Source organism: Brassica napus, chromosome A1, assembly GCF_020379485.1.
Source record: "Brassica napus cultivar Da-Ae chromosome A1, Da-Ae, whole genome shotgun sequence".
Lineage (NCBI taxonomy): Eukaryota > Viridiplantae > Streptophyta > Magnoliopsida > Brassicales > Brassicaceae > Brassica > Brassica napus.
The window spans coordinates 13,466,713-13,486,555 of NC_063434.1; the positions used below are offsets into that span (position 1 = coordinate 13,466,713).

Consider the following 19,843-nt stretch of genomic DNA (forward strand, 5'->3'; position numbering starts at 1 on the left):
ATTATATAACAAATAATTTAATTAAGTAGATAAAATTTAACTAACATATAGTATCATAAAGTTAATTTTTTTGGAAGACAGAAACAACTATTGTAAACAAGCAAAATATATTTTATCACAAATAAATCTCTCACTTTGAACTTTCTAAAAGACGAATATCATACACGTTTCTTGCAAATGCAAACTTAAAAAACAAATCACAAAATCATACAAAAAATAATAATCTAGATCACAAGTAAAGCATATCCCACCCGTAGGGCAGGCCGACCCTAGTATATATATATAAAGGAGAAGAGAATCTCTTCTCATGCTGCCACTTCATCATGCTCTTCCCTCAGCCCTCCACGTCAACACCCTTCCAAGCTTTTTCGGCATTTGATTTCGTGGATAGCCGAAGTGGGCCTCAAGCGTAAGTTGGCCCAGTATTTGGTTCGCTTTATTTTTAATGTTTCGTTACTGTCTAATAGGCTGGATAAGCTTTGGAACTATTGCACACAAAAAAAAAAGCTTTGGAACTAATACTTCAGCCTGAGACCACCATCGTAGGAAACCGTCGCTCCGGCTCCACTTTCAGGAGCTATTTATTACGGCATTCAACAAAAATTTCCCACTACTTGATCTTCGATTCAACTTCCATAGCTTCTACACCACTTCCACAAGGTTATATATACACCAACAACGATTCATCCCCATTCCCCACATATTTTTGTCTCCCACTTTCACTTTTGTTCCATTAAAGGATCAACCATCCCCAGAAATTAAAAAGTTCAGAGCTTTACAAATCTATCAGGAGTTAAGATTTCATCAATGGAGGAAATATCTCCGGCGGTTTCTTTGCCTTTCCCAGAAACCCAGATGGAATTCGCAGGGATCATGGGAATCATGTTGCGTAAAGGCTACTGCTACAGCCAATACTCAACTCAAGATTCCCACAGCGTCGATTCGTTTCCGTATACTTCGTGTTCTGTTTCTGGGTCTCATGTAGCTCAATATAGAGAGAGATCTACGTTTCAGAAGAAGATGATCAGCGAACAGAGAGCAGGAGTCTGTTTGACTTCAAGATTGTGCCTTAGAAGGCTGTGACATCGATGACGACCAGAGAAGGAAGATGATGTCTCCACTATACCCAGAATTCTTCGATCTCCAACTAATTCGTTAATACATGGTCGTTTCAATCCTCAATCAACTGCTCATTTCTTTGGTGTCTACAACAGCCCTGGAGGATCACAGGTAAAAAAAAAAAAGTCAATCGATCTCCTCTGTACTTAGATCGGATCATTGCAAAAAAATCTCGGAGTTTTGATTGGAATCTTTGGGTTGTGTTGTGTAGGTAACGAACTATTGTAGAGAGAGGAAAAGCTAGGAATAAGTACATTAAGGAGAGTGTTGACTTTGGGTCCATGTCCACAGATCAGGAACTAATACACGGACTTTAACAATACATATTTCAGGGAAGCGAGCCCGACAAGTTAAGAAGCATTTGCGCAAAGAAAGCAGCAAACTCGATTCCCCAAGGCATGTTTTTGATGGAATACTTCTTCGTGACCATCTGATAACAACCATAATCCCTGCATTGCCTCACTATTTGTTTTTCTCTTAAGCAGCAGTGTAGTCTCATTCTCTCAAAATGATAGGACAAAGCAGCTAGGCCGACAATAAATTGACCAAGTGAGAAGAGAACACACCAACATGTCTAATGTCAGATTGTCAGTCCGTGAGTCAATGTAACGCTCCCTTCACCGTACTTTTTCGCAGCAGCATTAAACCGCTCCTTCTTTTTCTGCATCAAAGCAATAAGCTCATGCTAATGGCAATAAAAAGACATTAAAATTTATTACAAAGGATAAGTTAAACATGTGAAGCTATGAGAAACCTTAAGTTACTTGCAGATGATCTATGTTTCTTGCTTTTATTGACATTGGTATTACTCTTTGACATCTTGATAATAGCATCTATGCTCACAAGAACATAAAGGTTCATGAGCAATAAACAAGTACGCATCTTTGTATGAGTTTACAAAAAGACATCAACACACCTAAAGACATCTCTGTGAGAGAAACTGTCTCTGTAGTAATAGATATTTTGGTCAAAATTTTAATCAAATTAATATAAATCGGAAGCAAAACTAAGTTAAACATAGAATCATATTTATTCACATTTTAAATTACTCTTAAAATATAAATCAATAACCAAAATTTGTAGTCACAGCAGTAAAAAACATAGCTATACAATAACAAAGTTTTTTCTTAAAAAAAAAGGCAATAATAGAGTTTTAAAAATAAATAACTAGGGATTCAAGAAATAAAATATGAATATATATATCATAGTAAAACATATCACTACCAGCTGAAGTAACTAAAACAAACATTGTGAAACCAACCTTTTTGTTTATGGTTTAAAGAAGAAAAAAACAAACATTATAAAGATGCACAATAACTTCTCTGACCAAAATCATCATGTAAGACTTTCTATTCTCTTTGAACAGACGACTTCTCACACCAGCATATTCTCTACAAACAACCAAGCACGTTAGATTGGCTGAAAGTAACAAAGAATTAATTTACAATATTGTGTGGTTATTTCAGATTTTAAGTTTTCAACATAAAAATATATATTCAAAACATGTACGGGAAAATTCATGATGAAAATGTAACAAACAACATTTCAACCAAAATATTAGAGTTATCAAAATAAATGATATATACAAATATATAATTGTAATATTAAAAATTTGAATACCATATAATTGTAATTTTTGGTATTACAGTTTAAAGATTACTTACAATTTAACTAAATTAAACATTTTGAAATATTCAATAAATTTTTGATAAATTATACTTTTTCAGTTACTAACCCGCTCGTAGGGCGGGCCAAACCCTAGTATATTATATTATCAAGCCAATTTAGCTACATGAATAGTCAACCGTTATAACGTTGTTAACTGACGTCAAAGACATTAATATGTTGAGAATTTTTTTTAAAAGAAATCTCCAACTTTTATATTTAATTACAAAACTCAATTCTTCATAGCTCATACATTAATGTAATAAAAGAAAATATATCAAAGAAATCTACAACTTTCAAATTTAATAAAAAGAAGACTCAATTCTTCAGTAAGTCATTTTAATTATCATTTAAACATGTATAAATAACTTGCTTTCATTAGCCAAACCATTCTATACACATGATTAATTTGCTATAACCTCGCTAACACACGTTTAAACATCTATAATATACACTTTTAATATATTCGACTTATCCTCTATCAAAAATATACAAATCCTTACATTTTTTTTATCTCTTCAAAATATATTAGATGTTGAAATTTCATTTAATATGACCACATGTTTTAGAATCCATTTCCACATTGATATAACTTCTCGGTAGTTTTATGTGTTGTGGTCAAAATCGGTCACGACAGAATCAATGTCTGAAAGTCCCCAGAAAATAATTCTCGAAACATTTCGTATAATTTTTAATGAAAAAGTTATACGATAAAGTTCTAGAATTATTTTATCGGCAATCTCGAAATCAACGTCTAGGATTACTGCTCTTGGGAAACTTTCCCGGAATAATTTTGGGAAAGAACTGAAATAGAAATATTCGAAAAATCAAAGAGACCTCTGCCTCGAGCAACACGGCCTGAGCCCGGGTCCTCATATGGCGACCAGGACGCTGCAAGGCCGGGTCGCCATATGGCGACCAGGACGCTGCAAGGCCGGGTCGCCATATGGCGACCAGACGTTACCAGCCCAGGTCACCATATGGCTACCTGAGCCGGTAATGTCCTTGTCGCCATATGGTGACCGAGAACTTACCAGCCCAGGTCCCCATATGGTAACCGAAATGCAGCTCCCACGTCGCCATATGGCGACCCCATTTTGTTCTCTTTCGAGTCTTGATCAAAATGCCTTTCGTTTCGTCCTAATCGAAATTTCCGATGAGATTTTACGAAGAAAACAAGCAACACAGCTCTTGGTCGCCACACAGCTCTTAGGTCTCGAAATACAGCTCACGGGTCGCCATATACAGCTCTCAGGTTGCCATATGGCAACCCCATTTTGTTCTCAGCTCATAGGTCGCCATATACAGCTCTCAGCTCATAGGTCGCCATATAAAACTTAAATATGTTATATTTATAATTTAGCATAAATTTTAGCATACGAATTAAATAGGACGGTATTTAGGGAATCTATATACAACAATTAAATAGGTTAGTTTTATACTTGACTAAAATGTTAAAAGATTAACCAAAAATTAATTAAAGTGTAGACTTCATATGTAATCTACTATTCTTATAAAAAAACACGTAGACTACATATGAAGTCTACTATTTTATTTTGGTCAAACACAAAATTAACCCGTCGGATTTGATAGTAGACTTCATAGGAAGTCTACACATTCGTAGATGTCTATTTAAATCTACTCGTAAAAAGTAAAATTTGGTCAATTACAAAACTGACCTCTTTCAAAAAATTTAAAAATGTAGACTGAAAATGAAGTCTACTTTTGAAAGTCAAATACGTGGTGAATTTGGGTCAATTACAAAACTAACATTTTTAAATTGTAGATTGAAAAGGAAGTTTACTTGTATACAATTACAACCTTTTTCAAATACAAAAATAACATGTGAATTTTGCAATTGCAAAAACCAACCCAAACAGTAGATGTATATGACATCATACGTAGACTGCAAAGCAAGTCTACGATTTTGCAGACTAAATATGGATTCTGCGTAGAAAATTCTATTAAAAGTGGATTTGTGTGTTATTCATTAAATTTGTTCACGATTTTATTGTTTGGCAGTGTGTGTTAGTTAATCTTGATGATCTTTAATGATTTTCAGAATATTATTTGTTATAATTATGAAACTATCAAATCTTTGGTTTGACTATGTTGTTAGCTAATAAGTGTAGACTTTTCTGAAAAGTAGACTTTTCTGAAAGTCTACAAATGTAGACTCTAGTTGAAGTCTACGTCGAAAATTATATTAAAAGTGCATTTGTGTATTATTCATCATATTTCATGATTTAATTATTATACAGTGTATGTTAATGAATTTTAATGGTCTTGAATATGGGTATCAAAATGAGCTAACTCGCTCAACTCAACTCAGCTCGTAATGAGCTCAGATCTTTCATAAGCTAACTCACTTCATCTCATTTATTATATGAGCTTCCATATGTAAACTCGTACTTAGATCATCTAGATTAGGGGTGGGCAAATAAACCGAACCCGATCCGATAAAAATGAATCCGAACCGATCCGAACCCGATATAAATACCGAATGGATCATGTTTTTTGGTATATTGGGTTATGGGTATTATCCGAACCGAACCCAGACCTAAATGGATATCCGATAGAACCCGAGACATTTATAATAACAAAAAGAACTTCTACCAAATATGATTTTAATTCTTAATATGTATCCAAAATACTTTAAGATATTATTGAACTTCTAAAATAATTATCTAATACATGAAGGTTGATGGTGGAATGTAGCGGTTGAAGCCTAAAGTTTTTTTTTATTTTGGTTTTGTTTTCATCGAATAGTGTTTCTCATTTCATGAGAACTTAGTTTTTGTTTTATGATTTCATTTATCTGGTTTTCTTTCTATCACTAACTATGTTCATCTTTCGCTTGATTTTGAATGATCACGTTTAATGTTTTTTTTTATTTTTGAATCGATTTAACTTATGTTTTGGCTATTAAAATATGTACAAATCATGTATTTTAAATCCGAAGAACCGATTTCATTTATGTTTTAGTTACAAAATAGGTACAAATCATGTATTGTTAAACCGAAGAACCGATTGGGACCCGAACCCGAAAATACAATGGGTTATACCGGTTCTTTGAAGATTTACTAACCCCGACCCGAACCCGATATAACCCGAACCGGTCCCGAACCGAACTTTTATATAACCCGAATGGGGTTGATTTTGATAAACTCAAAAAACCGAAACCCGAACGGATAAAACCGAAACCCGATTGGGACCCCGAATGCCCACGCCTAATCTAGATCATGAGTTAAATGAGCTAACTCGTGATCTAATTTAAAAATAAAAAAAATAAAAATAATTATAAAATAAAATATAGAATACACATAATTTCATAATATAATTAAAATTTAAATGTTAAAAATCCAAAACATTAATATTAAATACTGAATGAAAACAAAACCTAATAGTTAATTAAATAAAAGCTAATTTAGTGATCCAAAAATCTATTTCACATAAGAGTCTTGAGATGATTCATCTTCAAAGTCTTCATCTATTTAAATCATAAAAATATACATTCGGCATGAGAGTCTTAGAAATATTTTTTTTTTACATTTTAATTCTAAAGATATATGACTTGAGGATTGACAGAGCCGTGCGAAGAATTTTTGATGCCCTAAACCAAATAAAATAATATGTTAAGTCAATTTGTTTTATGATGAACTTACATAAAAATTAATTAAAAATTGAAATAAAATTTTGGTGGAATAATTTTCCACTGTCATGTTTAACTGATAAATACAACTTATATACAGAAATTTTATTTCAAAATTGTAAAAGTAGATTAATAAACAAATAAGATAAAATATTAGATAAAAAATTAAAATATGAAGAAAAACAAAGTTTTATGATAGAAGAAAAGAAGATGAACATATTAGGATGTAACTGTAAAATAATAGGATATAATTAACTTGTCATATTGACATCTAAGTTATAATAGTAAAAAATATGAATCAATCAATAACGTTTTGTTCATGGACAAACTATATAAAAATATGCCCTATAAAAAGTTTCCAAATTTATTTAACAGAAGCAAATGTTTCAAAATTCCTAGTGTAGGAACGGCTCGTTCTGAGAATTGATATCAATATTCTTATACATTTTTATGTATATTTACAGCTTTTTGGTTTTACATTTTAATTTTAGAAAATAAATATGATTAATATAGAAACTATCCATAAGAAAAATAGAAGTCATCTACACACACACACACATATATATATATATATAAAGTATAAAATGACTAACCTCATGAGTTAGCTCATGTTCATTAAAAATCGTTCATATAACTCGTGATCTAATTTAAGCTCGATCATTAACCTCATTTACTAAATGAGCCTAAAAAGGAGAGCTCATGCTCGTGGAAAATCAAACTGAGCTGAGCCAGATCATGAGCTTTAACTCATTTTGACACCCCTAGTCTTGAATAAATTTCAAAAGATTATGTGTTATAATTATGGAACTAAGAAATTTCTTGTTTGATTAGGTTGTTAAATAATAAGTGTAGACTTACTTAGAAGTCTGCTTCTGTATTTTTATTATTTGAAGTATACGCTTGAGAAATATTGGAAAGTTTTTGTTATTAGTTTTACTCTTAACTTCTTGTGAAGTTTGTATAGATTTTATTCTTGCACATGTGTGTGTTAGTTATTATTTTAGCTTATGGTGGGTTTAACTGTTTGATTGATTAGGTATCTTGTGAAAAAGTTGATAACTCGCAGAAATTAATATATTATACAAGTAAACAAAAAAAATGAATACAATGTTTATAGATTATGCATCAAAATAATTATTTACAGAATATTTTATGATGATAAATTATTACAAAGCAATTTATTAAAAAATTCGAGAGTTTGTTTGATTATTCATAATCTTGATGTCTCAAATGAAGTCTTGGAAACGAGTATGTGCAAAATAAGATAAAATTATGAAAAAACATAAGATAAAAATTTTAATCATATTTTAGTAGACTTCTTATAAAGTCTACATAAAATTAACGGTTTAGTAGACTTTATTTGAAGTCTACTAGAAGTCTACACTAACAAAAAAAATTAGATCTTAAGATATACATTAAAATTTTTAAAAATAGTTTGTTCTGAAAAGTATTTCAAAATAGTTCTTTTTACCTAGCAAAGCAAAAACATAGAGTTCGGATCTATAAATTTAGTTCAATAAAAACAAAAATACAGATTAAAATAAGATATAATAGTAGTAAAATAAAGGCATATAGTTTGAATATGTAACTTTATTTACATATAAATTCAAAAATACGCATTTAAAATCTATAGATATAAATCTTACATTTTTGGAAGGAGGAGATAAAAACCATGGAAGAAAATATCTGTAAAATAAGATAAAATTATGAAAAAACAGATGAGAAAAAAATCAAAGTCATATATTTGTTGCTTAAAATTTGTGGTTTAGTAGACTTCATTTGAACTCTATTAACTTGAACTTTTAAGCAAACTTCATTAGAAGTCTACTCTATCAGATAATTCTAAATCTGAAAAAATCAAAAATAAACTTTATAAGATAAAATAGTAGCAAAGTAAATGCAGTTTGAATCTATAATTTTATTTGAATATAAACAAAAAAAATACACATTTAAAATCTATAGATCTAAAACTTATATTTTTAGAGGGGGGAGATGAAAACCATGAATGATAATATATATAACAACACGATAATATTGTGAAAAAGACATGAGAAAAACTAATAATCAAACAAAAGTTTTTCTTCATATTCAAAGAATTTAGAAAGAAATAAGAGAGTTTTACAGAATTGAGAGAGTTTTATAAACTTTTGCAGTGATTTTAGAGAGAGATTTCATAAATTTCATTTATATAGGAAGACAAAAATTGTAATTAGGTTAAAATTTTACGACACTGTGAAGTCCACTAAAATTAAACTTTTAGAGTATATTTTTTTGGAAATTTACTATGATAATTTCATTATTATTTTTTATTCTTTATTATAGTAGTAATTTTAAGGTATGATCTTACAATTTTTGAATATTAGTTTGAATATTATCATTTTAATTTATTTATACAAAAAATAAAATCAACCAAAATTATTTTGATTTTTGTAATCTCAATTTGTTTCCGGTTTGGTAGACGTACAAATTAGTTCACTAAGATTTTGTTTTTTGTTCTTCACTGTTTTAGAAAAAAATATAATATGACCTAATCTAAGCTAAAAAGGTCAAAAAGCAAAATGGAACTTTTGCAAATGCACCTCTAGCACAGGCCAGAGTCGGGCTAACAACAGTATGCATTGCGAAAAAAATGTTATTGAAGTAAATCTTAGAAGAGCATGCATGCATGAAATGACCCCTTCCTTATTTACATTGATTACATCACATGGCCTGATGGCATACATATGAGTAAATACATAATTTGTAAAACTAATTACAAGATCATCACTTTTAAAGAGAGCAGACCCCAAATTTATAATGTACAAAATCGTAACAAATCGACAACTAAGCAAGACACTTGATACATATGCAAGTGGAACAAAGATATGAAGTTGAATGCCATTGACAATTTGCAATAATCTTAAATACTAGACTTCTAACTACACGAGATCCCATATACAAAACTACGCAAGCGGGGGTTGTGGATAGAGTTCTTGTTTCATCTCAATATTTACCAGGGTTATTGTAGTTATAAATTTTGCGTTTTGAATTATTTTTCAACTATTTTTTATTGTTATAGGGTTAGAGTTGTGATGATGAACTGTGTATGCATTGTTTTCCACTTATGAAGGACTAAACTGTGTTAGTACTGTGATTGATATAGTTTGCGTTGTTGTTTGTTGTATCACTGAGACTTATTGTTTGTTTGTCTTTTTAATTTGTTTCTTATACTGTTGAGAGTACATAAATTATATTAAAGTTGTTGAGAGTACCTTTTGTTTCTGGATATTTTTTCTCCAGTTTAATTGTGTAAGTTGTGTGTATTAAGTAATAATTTGTATTATCCTTATTATGTTTGTTATATGTTTTTATTTTATTTTTAAACATTTTGTTCTTACCGGACCTTTAAAACAAATACATGAAGACTTGTAGAAATAACTATAAAATGAGTGAAAGTTCTGAGTATTAGGGCTTTAATGAGTTTTATACGAATTTATGTATTTCTCATAAGAAAACAATAGCATTGGCCTGTTGACATTGGGCATGTAACCTATTTTTATAAGACAAGAGGAGTGAGCATGTGGAGATGTTGTTGTCGCCTTTGTGTCTGTCGGTATTGTCTCTTGTATCGCATGTTGTGGTTGTATTTGCTTATTTTTTATTTGATGGGTAATATGTAAACAAGAATCATTGTTAGTTGTATCATCCAGAGTTCATAACTTACTATACTTTTTTTTTATTTAGGTAATTTCACTGATCTTGGTTCGTCTTTGTCTTCTTCGTTGCGAAAGTAAGTTTGTAAATTGTTAAATAGCTGGCCGTGTAGTTTGTATTTGTTTAGCTGACTCGATGTATGTGTCGTTGAGTTTTAGTTGAGGTGATTGGTTTGGTATATTTGTTTTGAAATTTATTTCTAAGATTAAACAAAAAAGAGAGGTAATCATTAATGATTCGTCTTTTTTGGAATTCTAGTTTTTGGTGTTTTGATTGTTTGGGTTGTTGTGGTTTCTTTTAAGCTGTAAAATAAAGGTTTGTGTAAAATTAGTTTGATAAGTAAGGGAGATAAATTGACGACCACATAATTTGGGTAGGAAATATTTTTGATTATTGATGTTAGCACAATATATATAATAATATAAAAGGAATTGTGTGTTGATTGTTTCTTACGGATCAATGAGGAGACGGATAACGACTCGAGTTGTTTCTTTTCTAAGGTCAGAGCCTTGGACATAATTGATTTTCCCAACCATATCTGCGAGTTTTGAATATCAGTTCTGATAACGAAACATGTTATAAACCCAAATGTAATATGATAATATACCTGGGAGTACTTCTAGGTTTGTGTTCGCAATCACTTGGAAATTGTCAAACAATCTAATTATGATTGGAGATTGATCTCAGGAGCACTCGTGATGACTTCATCAATAATAGTTGGTAAGATGAAACGAATGAGGAATGTATATAAATTATCTTATACATGTTTGAGCACCTAGCAACCTCAAAACAATCGACTTTCACAATGGAACCGGTTGACATGTAATGATTAGCACGTTCGGCGGGAATAAACCCATGAATCACGAAATCTGTAAATAATATTATTTAACAAAGAATGAGGAAATCAATTAAAAACAATTATATTAAATAAGTGTGATAAATCGAAGATTAACTTACCTTTTCATCAAGAAAGAGAACCGTGATTCCCATAAACTCACTGTCTTTCTTGAAGTTCAGGGAATCCCATAAGCGAGGAGGTTAGAGGCTATGCTCTGACTACTACGACCAACACGGAGAGACCCGAAAGTTGAGTGACGGATGCCGGAAACACCGGTTTGAGGAACTGGAGAGGCATAGAGACATTTTCTAGAAGATCGAAGCTAAGAAGAATCAATGAGTTTTGTGAAAATGTAGATTGGGTTCATCAAAAAAGGCTACAAATCAGAAACATTTAAGATCAAACGATTTAAAATGGGGAGATGAAGAGTTCACCGGTGAAAAAAATAGATTACGAACAGACACACGGCGCAACTCTGTAACTCAGACTTTTCTGAGACAATGATGAAAAGAACCCTAACTCATGTTAAACGAAGACAGTTTACAATATAGAAAAAACTATAATTGTTGTTTTTTTTTCATATAACGTGATGAACCTCATTTAAAAACGAAACTCATAATACACTTGTAGGTCCGGTCCTCAGAGAAAACTGAAGAAGCAAAGGTTTTCAACCTTCATAAATATATATATATATTAGTTTCGGCTATCAATGTACAAAGTATCCTTTAGTTTAGTGGTATAAATGTTGGTGTTTATATTATTAATTACCCGGGTTCGAATCATAGGAAAAGAGAGAACTGTACTATTATATCATAGATAGATAGATTATTAGAGCACCATTATCCATAGAAACTCATTAGTGTTTCTTAATGATTATTTAAATATATAAGTGTACTTAGTGGACATAAGAAATCTAGTAGAGAAACTGTTTGATTTTGTGCCTCCAATGGTGGTTTCTTAAAAAAAAATTATAATTTTTTAACATAAAATTTATTTATTAAATAAAACATATTAAAATAAAACATTTTCAACATAAGATTTAAAATAAAAACATAAAAACACGACCTTTATATGTATGTGAGATTGAGATGAATGTTTGTGAAATTTAGAAGAATATGATGAAAGTAGTTGAGAAAGAGAAGAGGATACTTGGATGAACACTGTGAATAAAACCACTTAAAATAAAAAATAGTACTTGAATTTCATTACAAGAGTGAAATGCCGCAAAGAAAACAGAGTACTTTCATTACAAGAGTGAAAAGCCACAAAGGGTCTATCTCATTTTAAAGACAATGAGACTACAAACTAACAAGAAAAAAGCAACTTCCGTGACTACTACTTTCCAGACAAGCTATAAAGAATAAAGGCAGACTTTAAGAAGAGTAAAGACAAGCTTACCTCAATAATAGTCTCTGGTTGTGGTTGCGAAGAAGTAGATGTCTTTGTCTGTGCCACAACACCCTCAACCACGAACACACCTCACACAGAACAATCAAGACACAGAAAAGAATTAATAAAGAGAATGAAGAGCTCTTTACATCAAAACAATGTAATTAACAGAGATCATTCACTGCAACAACTCAATAAACAAAGCTCTTAACTTGATCACATATACATTCTTCAACATAAGTCAGTTAATCCAATAACAAAGCTCTTAAGTTGATCACATATACATCTCAATCAATTAAACTTCTAACAAGACTAAATCAGTTAATAGGCAACAAAACAATCCGCTCCTAATTAAGCCTCCAACAAGACTAAAGCATGAATCATTACCTCGACAAAGGCCTTAAAGATCCACAAAAACGCAAGCATCCACTGAACAAACACACCTACAACAAACAAAACAGCACAAAGGTTATCGCTTTCATCCTATACTCGGAGAAGGATCAACAACGTTTTATTAGACAGGTCGAGACTTTACCAGCTTCGTGGAATGGAAACACGCAAGATCGATCGAATCCTCATCATCGAATGCATATTCAGGTGTGATCGATCCAATCCTCATCATCCCTCCCCTATTCACAACCCAGAAACTCAATCGATTAGAAAAATAAAAAATAAAAAACTTGAATCTAGTAAAACAAGATTAATAGAATCACCTTTGCTTACCCTTGACTGTTCGCCGCCATGCAATCAGAAAAGAACGAAGATATGGGATTCTGGAGAAGACGCTACAGAAGAAGGTGATGCCTTTGATGCGGAGAAGAGTTACAGAAGAAGGCGATGAGATTGATGCGGAGGATGGGATCGTCGGTGAGGAACGGACCGTCGTCCTGCGGAGAACACGAAGACAAGACTCTTCGAAGACGGAGAACACGAAGGAAGAAAGGAAGAAAAAAAAGAAAGAGAAGAGAAAAAAAAATATAAGTCTCATTTTCTTCTTAAGCTGACACGTGTATTTGAAAACCCATTCTTCAGCGTTTCCCAAATAGCCATATTAAGGATCGGTAACTGCCTATTTATTTCATTTTCATTTAATTAAATCACCCATTATTAAGAGAAACCTTAATCAGAAACTGGGATAATGGTGCTCAGTATTCAACCTAGAAGGTACGAAACTCTGAGACAAAGAAAAAATAGCAAGACCCAAGCCCAAGATCTTAGATGTCCAACTTTCTTTAAATTGGGTGGGCTTTGTATAAGTTGAAAATGGGCTAACAAGTAAAACGATGCCTAGTGGTTCTTACATCCCCAACTGTACATGTCAACCTCCATTAAACATTCAAATAGTTTTCACCTATTATTTTTTTTGTCAGCACTATTTTTTTTCACCTATTATTATGTTGCATATAGTATGATCGTGTTAAATAGTGAGGTGAAATAGTGTAAAGCACCATCTCACGATTTTCTTTTGTGACATTGGGTTAGTGGCTTAAGAAAAAAACTTGTTTGACCTGCAATACCATGAACACACATGCATTCAAATTACTGGACCACAAAATTCTAAAAAAGGGGGAAAAGTAAATGGGGGGGTTATGATTTCCTTTTTAACCCATTTTGATTAAATAAAACTATATACATAAATAATTTAATCTATCTACAATACAGATACAGTATTCTATAAGCTTATTTTAAATCTAAAATTTGTTTTTAAGACATTGGATGGCATGATTAAAGATGTTAAGCATGAGTGTGTGTTTGGTATATACATTTAAAGAATAATTAAAGTTGAAAAACAGCAGTATAAATGTATAATTAATCACATCCAGCCCCAGGACAATCAATTCAATCTAATCCCTCCATTTAAGTTCCACTTCTATCCTACGCACGATATGCTAACACGCGCCGTATTATTACACAACACACTTTCTCAAGTACAAATGTTCTGCAACCGTTTCCTTTTTCGTTGACAGTCACATGGAAACTCCACTTTTTTCTTCAACCTTGGCGAAATCTCTCTGACGACGACGGAAACAGATGGCGAGGAGTCACCGGTTTATTAGCTACCGGTTACTCCTTCTCCTTTTACTAAGCTTCGAAACGGCACGGCGTTTAGCTTCCGCTGATCCAAACGACGAGGCGTGTTTGAAGAATCTCCGACAAAGCTTGGAGGATCCGGCGCGTAATCTCCGGAACTGGACAAACAACGTCTTCTCCAACCCTTGTTCCGGCTTCACCTCTTACCTCCCTGGCGCCACCTGTAACAATGGCAGAATCTATAAGCTTTCTCTCACTAGCCTCTCACTTCGCGGCTCAATCTCTCCGTTTCTCTCCAACTGCACCAACCTCCAGTCCTTGGATCTATCGTCAAACCAGATCTCCGGTGACATCCCGCCGGAGATACAGTTTCTCGTTAACCTCGCCGTACTCAACCTCTCATCAAACCGTCTCTCCGGCGAAATCTCTCCGCAGTTAGCTCTCTGCGCTTACCTGAACGTCATCGACCTCCATGATAACCAGCTCTCCGGTCAAATCCCTCAGCAGCTAGGACTCTTGGCGAGGCTGTCTGCGTTTGACGTGTCGAACAACAAACTCTCCGGCCAGATTCCGACATACTTGTCGAACAGGACAGGGAGTTTTCCGAGGTTTAACGCGAGCTCGTTCGTGGGGAACAAGGGGTTGTACGGGTATCCGTTGCAGGATATGGTGAAGGGCAAAGACTTATCGGTGATGGCGATCGTCGGGATAGGGCTTGGAAGTGGAGTGGTGAGCTTGATGATTAGTTTCACAGGTGTTTGTATTTGGTTGAGGATCACTGAGAAGAAGATGGCTGCTGAAGAAGAAGGCAAGATTAGTCAATCAATGCCTGATTACTAAATTTTAATTAAGGATTTTTTCTTAAAATGTTATAATTAATTAATCACGGCTGTTTTTGAAACAAGATGATTCCAATATTCATCAATTGGTGGTATGCGTGAGTTTTTTTTTGGTATATTCGTTCTTTGGGATTTTTGTTATTTGAAAGTTTTTTTTAAAGATTTTGTTAAGAACAAACTTGCAACTTTTCATATTTATTTTATCGTATTCAACATCTTTTTCGAGTAAATTCTGTAAATTTAGTCTTATTATAGAAGGTGAAGCAAAAACAGAACTGAAGAAAACTAAATCTAAATTCTGAATCCAAACTGGTTCAAATCTGAATTTGATATTATTTAATTTTAGAAATATTTTTGAATAGAGTTTAGGATTAAATATTTTCGATCAGGTAGTTCTTGAACAACTAAAACTCATAGAGATATTTAAAAAAAAATTATTTACTTTAAATATTTTGGATATCTGTAAATATTTCTATCAGACATATTTGAATAATATTTAGATTTTGGACAATGTTATATATTACATAAAATCTGTTTTGAATCAATTGATTATCAAATCCAATCCAAAAAATAAATTATCAAATAAAAATTATAAGTCTATTACCAAATATCTGAAAAAAAAATCATTCAAACCACAAAAGAATACCTAAAACTGTTTAGCACAACCAGTTATTAAATATCTTGTTAAAAACTGTTTAGCATACACTCTCGTACTGAGCAAAATATTTGTAAGAAACCACAGTTGCAAAAATAATAAACCAAGAATATTAAAATTATACATTCACTCTAAATTTAAATAATCGATGTTTTAATTATCCTTTTATATTTTAAAAATTAATGTAAGAAAGCTTAATTAATATATTTTGCTTTAACAATAAAATATAAATTAAATATGAGTATATGAGTGGAATGCATTGTGAAATAAATAAAGTATTAACTTCTTAAAAATGAGTATATTTAATTTTTGATATATGTAAAATTTTAAAAGACTAGTCCTTTTCTAAATACAGCGTTAAAATTCTAAATACAGTAGGAACGGTGCGGTACGCCGGTACTTGCGACTCTGTGAGCGACAGGTGGAGCCGATACTGATTTGGTTACTACGTTCATGCCAGTGGACTGTCAGATAAATCATTATCATCCCCAAGAGTCTCATGATTTTTACTTTATTTTAAACAAAAGTGTCTCATGATTTTTAATTTATTTTGAAAAACTAGTCTTAATTATATCTTTGAAATTAAAAGGATGGTAAATCACTCTTCCGTCTATACATTTTATAAAATTTTCAGTGCAATAATGTTACAAATTCCGTTAAAATAATGTTACGAATATTCAATTCAATAACTATGAATAAATATATATATATAATTTCAATTAGCCTTCTTTAACAAGTAATGGGTGTTAGCACCTTACATTTACAAAGACTAAACCGAATTAAATCACAATCTCATCCAGCTGCAGCCTCGTTGCTTTATAGCTCCAAATCATAATATCATATTAATGGCTTCTCTCAGCTCTTCTGCTCGTTTCCACAAACCGGCCTGCGTAAATGTTCGACAGTTAAACATAAACCGATGGATCATTCTTCTCTTGCTCCATTAGTAACTATCTTCACCAGCTTCTAAAGTAGCATGTATTTAGTCTACTTCCTGAAATTTTTTTGGTTAGGGAAAATGGACTTTGACAAGTGCTTTAACAAGGACCGGACCGGTCTCTACTGCAGTGAGCGAGCGGTATAATTCAAAATGCTTCAAAACTCTCTTAATCAAACTGTCAAGTTTGAAACTCAACTCTTAGGTGTTTGAAGGCAGCTTCTTACCACTTTAGATATTACACTCAAGTGAGTCCAGTCCATCCTTCCTGCTGGGTAAGTTGGTTGATAACCCGTCAAGGATCATGTTTATAACTTTAAGGTACACATGTACTACTATTAAAATGTATGAGTTGATTGTTTATTCAGAAAATTGCTTATTAATGACAGTATTGGATTCATATTAGATCTACCCATATAGGTAAAAATAGATACCTACTTTAGTTCCATCTTTCATTCTAACTTGGTGGAAGCATTTCAATTGACTCTTGAAGAAGTTGTAGAGAGGTGAAGATAAGATGAGGATGAAAGAGTTAGCGGGTGAAGAATAGTTTTGTTTGTGAAATTGCTTCCATTGAGTTGCGTAATCTCTGTTTCAATAATCGATACTAATAACAAATACATAACTGTATGTCGTTTACAAATGAACAAAACGGCAAGGGGTTTGGTTAAGCTATGTTAAAATGGGGCGTCATTTTGGAAACAGCGCATCATATATAGGAGTGAACACTTTGCGAAGCTTCTTCTTCTTCGTCTTCTCCTCCTCTTACATTAGTAAATTGATTCAAGTGAGAAAAGCGCATTTTCTCGGATCTCAGATCCCAACACCATTGTTTTATTCTTCTGTATAATTTTTGATCTAAGAGGTAGATTTTCTCTCTTCTTCTTCTTGTCGATTTCTTCAGGAGCTTATTGGGTTTCCTTGGTCTTCTTTGATAGATCTATGCGTTAATCTGATTAGTTTTTGATGAAATTCGTTATTAATGGTTGGTAGATTCGAATAGGTTGAGCTCTCTGGGATCATAATAATGGCGAGAAGGCAAGCAGGTTCAACACGGCGTGTAGGAGAAGGTGGAAGCTTCCCTTTTGCTGGAGGAGCTTCCCACTCCAAGTCTCGTTCTTCTCCTCTTTTGTCTATTTGCCTTCTTCTTCTTGTATCCTTCCTTCCTTCCTTCCTTGTTCCTCTTTATCGGATCTTCCTTCTATTTCTTTTTGTTTTTAATATCTAATAATCATTTGTTGTCGATTTCCAGGGGGCTTGCCTTCTCATTTGGTATGCTTACAGTGGTCCAGGTATTCTCATCTTTGTGTATAAATAAAGTGCTGTTCGTTTGGTTGACGCAGCTACCTGCAGCTGTGTCGGCGTCAATTTTTTTAATAAACTCTTGTTCGTTTCATTGACGCCGGTACTGCGTCTGCGTCTAAACGCTGCGTCCTCGCATCGATTGCCGAAAAAATCTGCGTCTGCGATTACAACTGCGTCAGCGTCTACGAAACGAACAACAACTATTTTCATTGACGCTGACGCCGACGCCGAAAACTGCGGCAACCAAACGAACATGACTTTAAGTCTTTTTTTTTTTTTTTTTTGCGTCTAAGTAGTGATTTTTCTTGTGGAATACAGGAATCTTTAAAAGTGTCAAAGAAGTCAGCAAAGTTTCAGGTTCTCATTTTCAATACATGTGAATTCATCTGGCATTGAGTCATCTATCTTATCAGCTTTTTTTGATGAATTTAGCAGGTGACTACTCATGCACATCACAAGTCCAAAGAGCCGTTTCTCTTCTTAAGAAGGCCTATGGAGATGGGATGCGCAAGGTGTTGCACGTAGGCCCTGAGACTTGCTCTGTCGTTTCCACTCTCTTGAAAGAGGATGACACTGAAGCCTGGGGTGTCGAACCTTATGACATCGAGGATGCTGATTCTCACTGCAAGAGTCTTGTCAGCAAAGGCCTTGTCCGTGTCGCTGATATCAAGTTCCCTCTCCCCTACAGGCCGAAATCTTTCTCTCTTGTGATCGTCTCAGATGCTCTCGATTATCTCTCCCCCAAGTACCTTAACAAGACCCTCCCTGAACTTGCTAGAGTTGCTTCAGATGGTGTTGTTCTTTTTGCAGGTAAACTCTGAGAGTAATAAAATCTATCATTCGAGTTTTTGGTTTCTGACTTTTGAACTTCGACTCTTTTCTAGGTCTCCCTGGTCAGCAAAAGGCTAAAGTTGCTGAACTGTCTAAATTCGGACGTCCCGTAAGTTCCTGTTCTCTCTCTGTTAGTTTATAAGTGGCATTATAATAGTTTATTGTAGCTAGCCGTTTGCATTGAACACATGATTAAATTGGCAGTTCTTAATCTTTCTTATTGCAGGCTAAAATGCGTAGCGCATCATGGTGGAACCGATTCTTCGTCCAGACAAGCTTAGAAGAAAACGAAGGACCAAACAAGAAGTTTGAACAAGCTGTTTCCAAAGGATCATACAAACCAGCCTGCCAAGTCTTCCACCTCAAGCCATTACATTAATCAGCCACCACTGTTCCACACTAAACCATATTCACACGTAAGAAGAAAAACAAAATAGCATAATCAATATTCTCCTTTGTATTTTGTAACAAAGTTTTTGCCCTTTGTATTCCCATCAACACAATTTTTCCCTATTGAGTTTAAATTCATCATTGTCACCAATAGTCTCCACATGAACACTTGTCATCTTTAAAGCAGTGGAACCTAAGGTTATCCCTTACAAAAAGACATGGTCAATATCATTCTCTGTATTTTTCTTCATTTCACATGACGTATTCCAAAATTCTAGGGAAAATATCCAGCAATTTTCGTCAAGATTAGTAAAGACTGAGAGTTAAATACTCAAGAAACAGAGAAATGAGAATCTTTTTTTTTCACACTGAAAAATGTAATAATACATAGGATGTGATTATCCGGATGATTACAGGCTGACAAAATGTAAAACAAAAGACTTTAACTAAACAAATGTCTAAGCCATAAGGGAAACCCAACAGCAATGTATGAATGAAA

General features: G+C 33.1%; 2 protein-coding genes and 2 long non-coding RNA genes across 7 annotated transcripts; 3 read left to right on the forward strand and 1 right to left on the reverse strand.

Moving 5' to 3' along the window:
- Positions 1-224: 224 nt before the first annotated feature.
- LOC106359541 lies at positions 225-1,888 on the forward strand. The gene is made up of 2 exons (XR_001272569.3): positions 225-1,230; positions 1,331-1,888. It is a non-coding gene; the product is annotated as an uncharacterized LOC106359541 (long non-coding RNA).
- A 7,882-nt stretch (positions 1,889-9,770) lies between these two features.
- Positions 9,771-13,856, reverse strand: LOC106360579. Its single transcript, XR_002664489.2, has 6 exons — positions 13,070-13,856; positions 12,892-12,985; positions 12,366-12,799; positions 11,087-11,289; positions 10,737-10,998; positions 9,771-10,667 (listed from the first exon to the last, which is right to left on the reverse strand). It is a non-coding gene; the product is annotated as an uncharacterized LOC106360579 (long non-coding RNA).
- Positions 13,857-14,217: 361 nt separating this feature from the next.
- LOC106359539 (receptor-like protein 44) lies at positions 14,218-15,443 on the forward strand. The gene has a single exon (XM_013799216.3). It carries the CDS (start codon positions 14,388-14,390, stop codon positions 15,225-15,227), a length of 840 nt encoding a protein of 279 aa, XP_013654670.1. The 5' UTR covers positions 14,218-14,387; the 3' UTR covers positions 15,228-15,443.
- A 2,080-nt stretch (positions 15,444-17,523) lies between these two features.
- LOC106360577 (probable pectin methylesterase CGR2) lies at positions 17,524-19,495 on the forward strand. Of its 4 annotated transcripts, none has more exons than XM_013800197.3 (7): positions 17,524-17,683; positions 17,812-17,971; positions 18,071-18,110; positions 18,442-18,480; positions 18,556-18,933; positions 19,008-19,063; positions 19,181-19,495. In XM_013800197.3, exons 2-7 carry the CDS (start codon positions 17,846-17,848, stop codon positions 19,331-19,333), a joined length of 792 nt encoding a protein of 263 aa, XP_013655651.2. In that variant the 5' UTR covers positions 17,524-17,683; positions 17,812-17,845; the 3' UTR covers positions 19,334-19,495. The 4 variants fall into 4 exon arrangements, with proteins under 4 accessions (XP_013655651.2, XP_013655653.2, XP_013655652.2 ...); XM_013800199.3 differs by having other exon boundaries at positions 18,559-18,933; XM_013800198.3 differs by having other exon boundaries at positions 17,528-17,683; positions 17,822-17,971.
- The last annotated feature ends 348 nt before the right edge of the window (positions 19,496-19,843 follow it).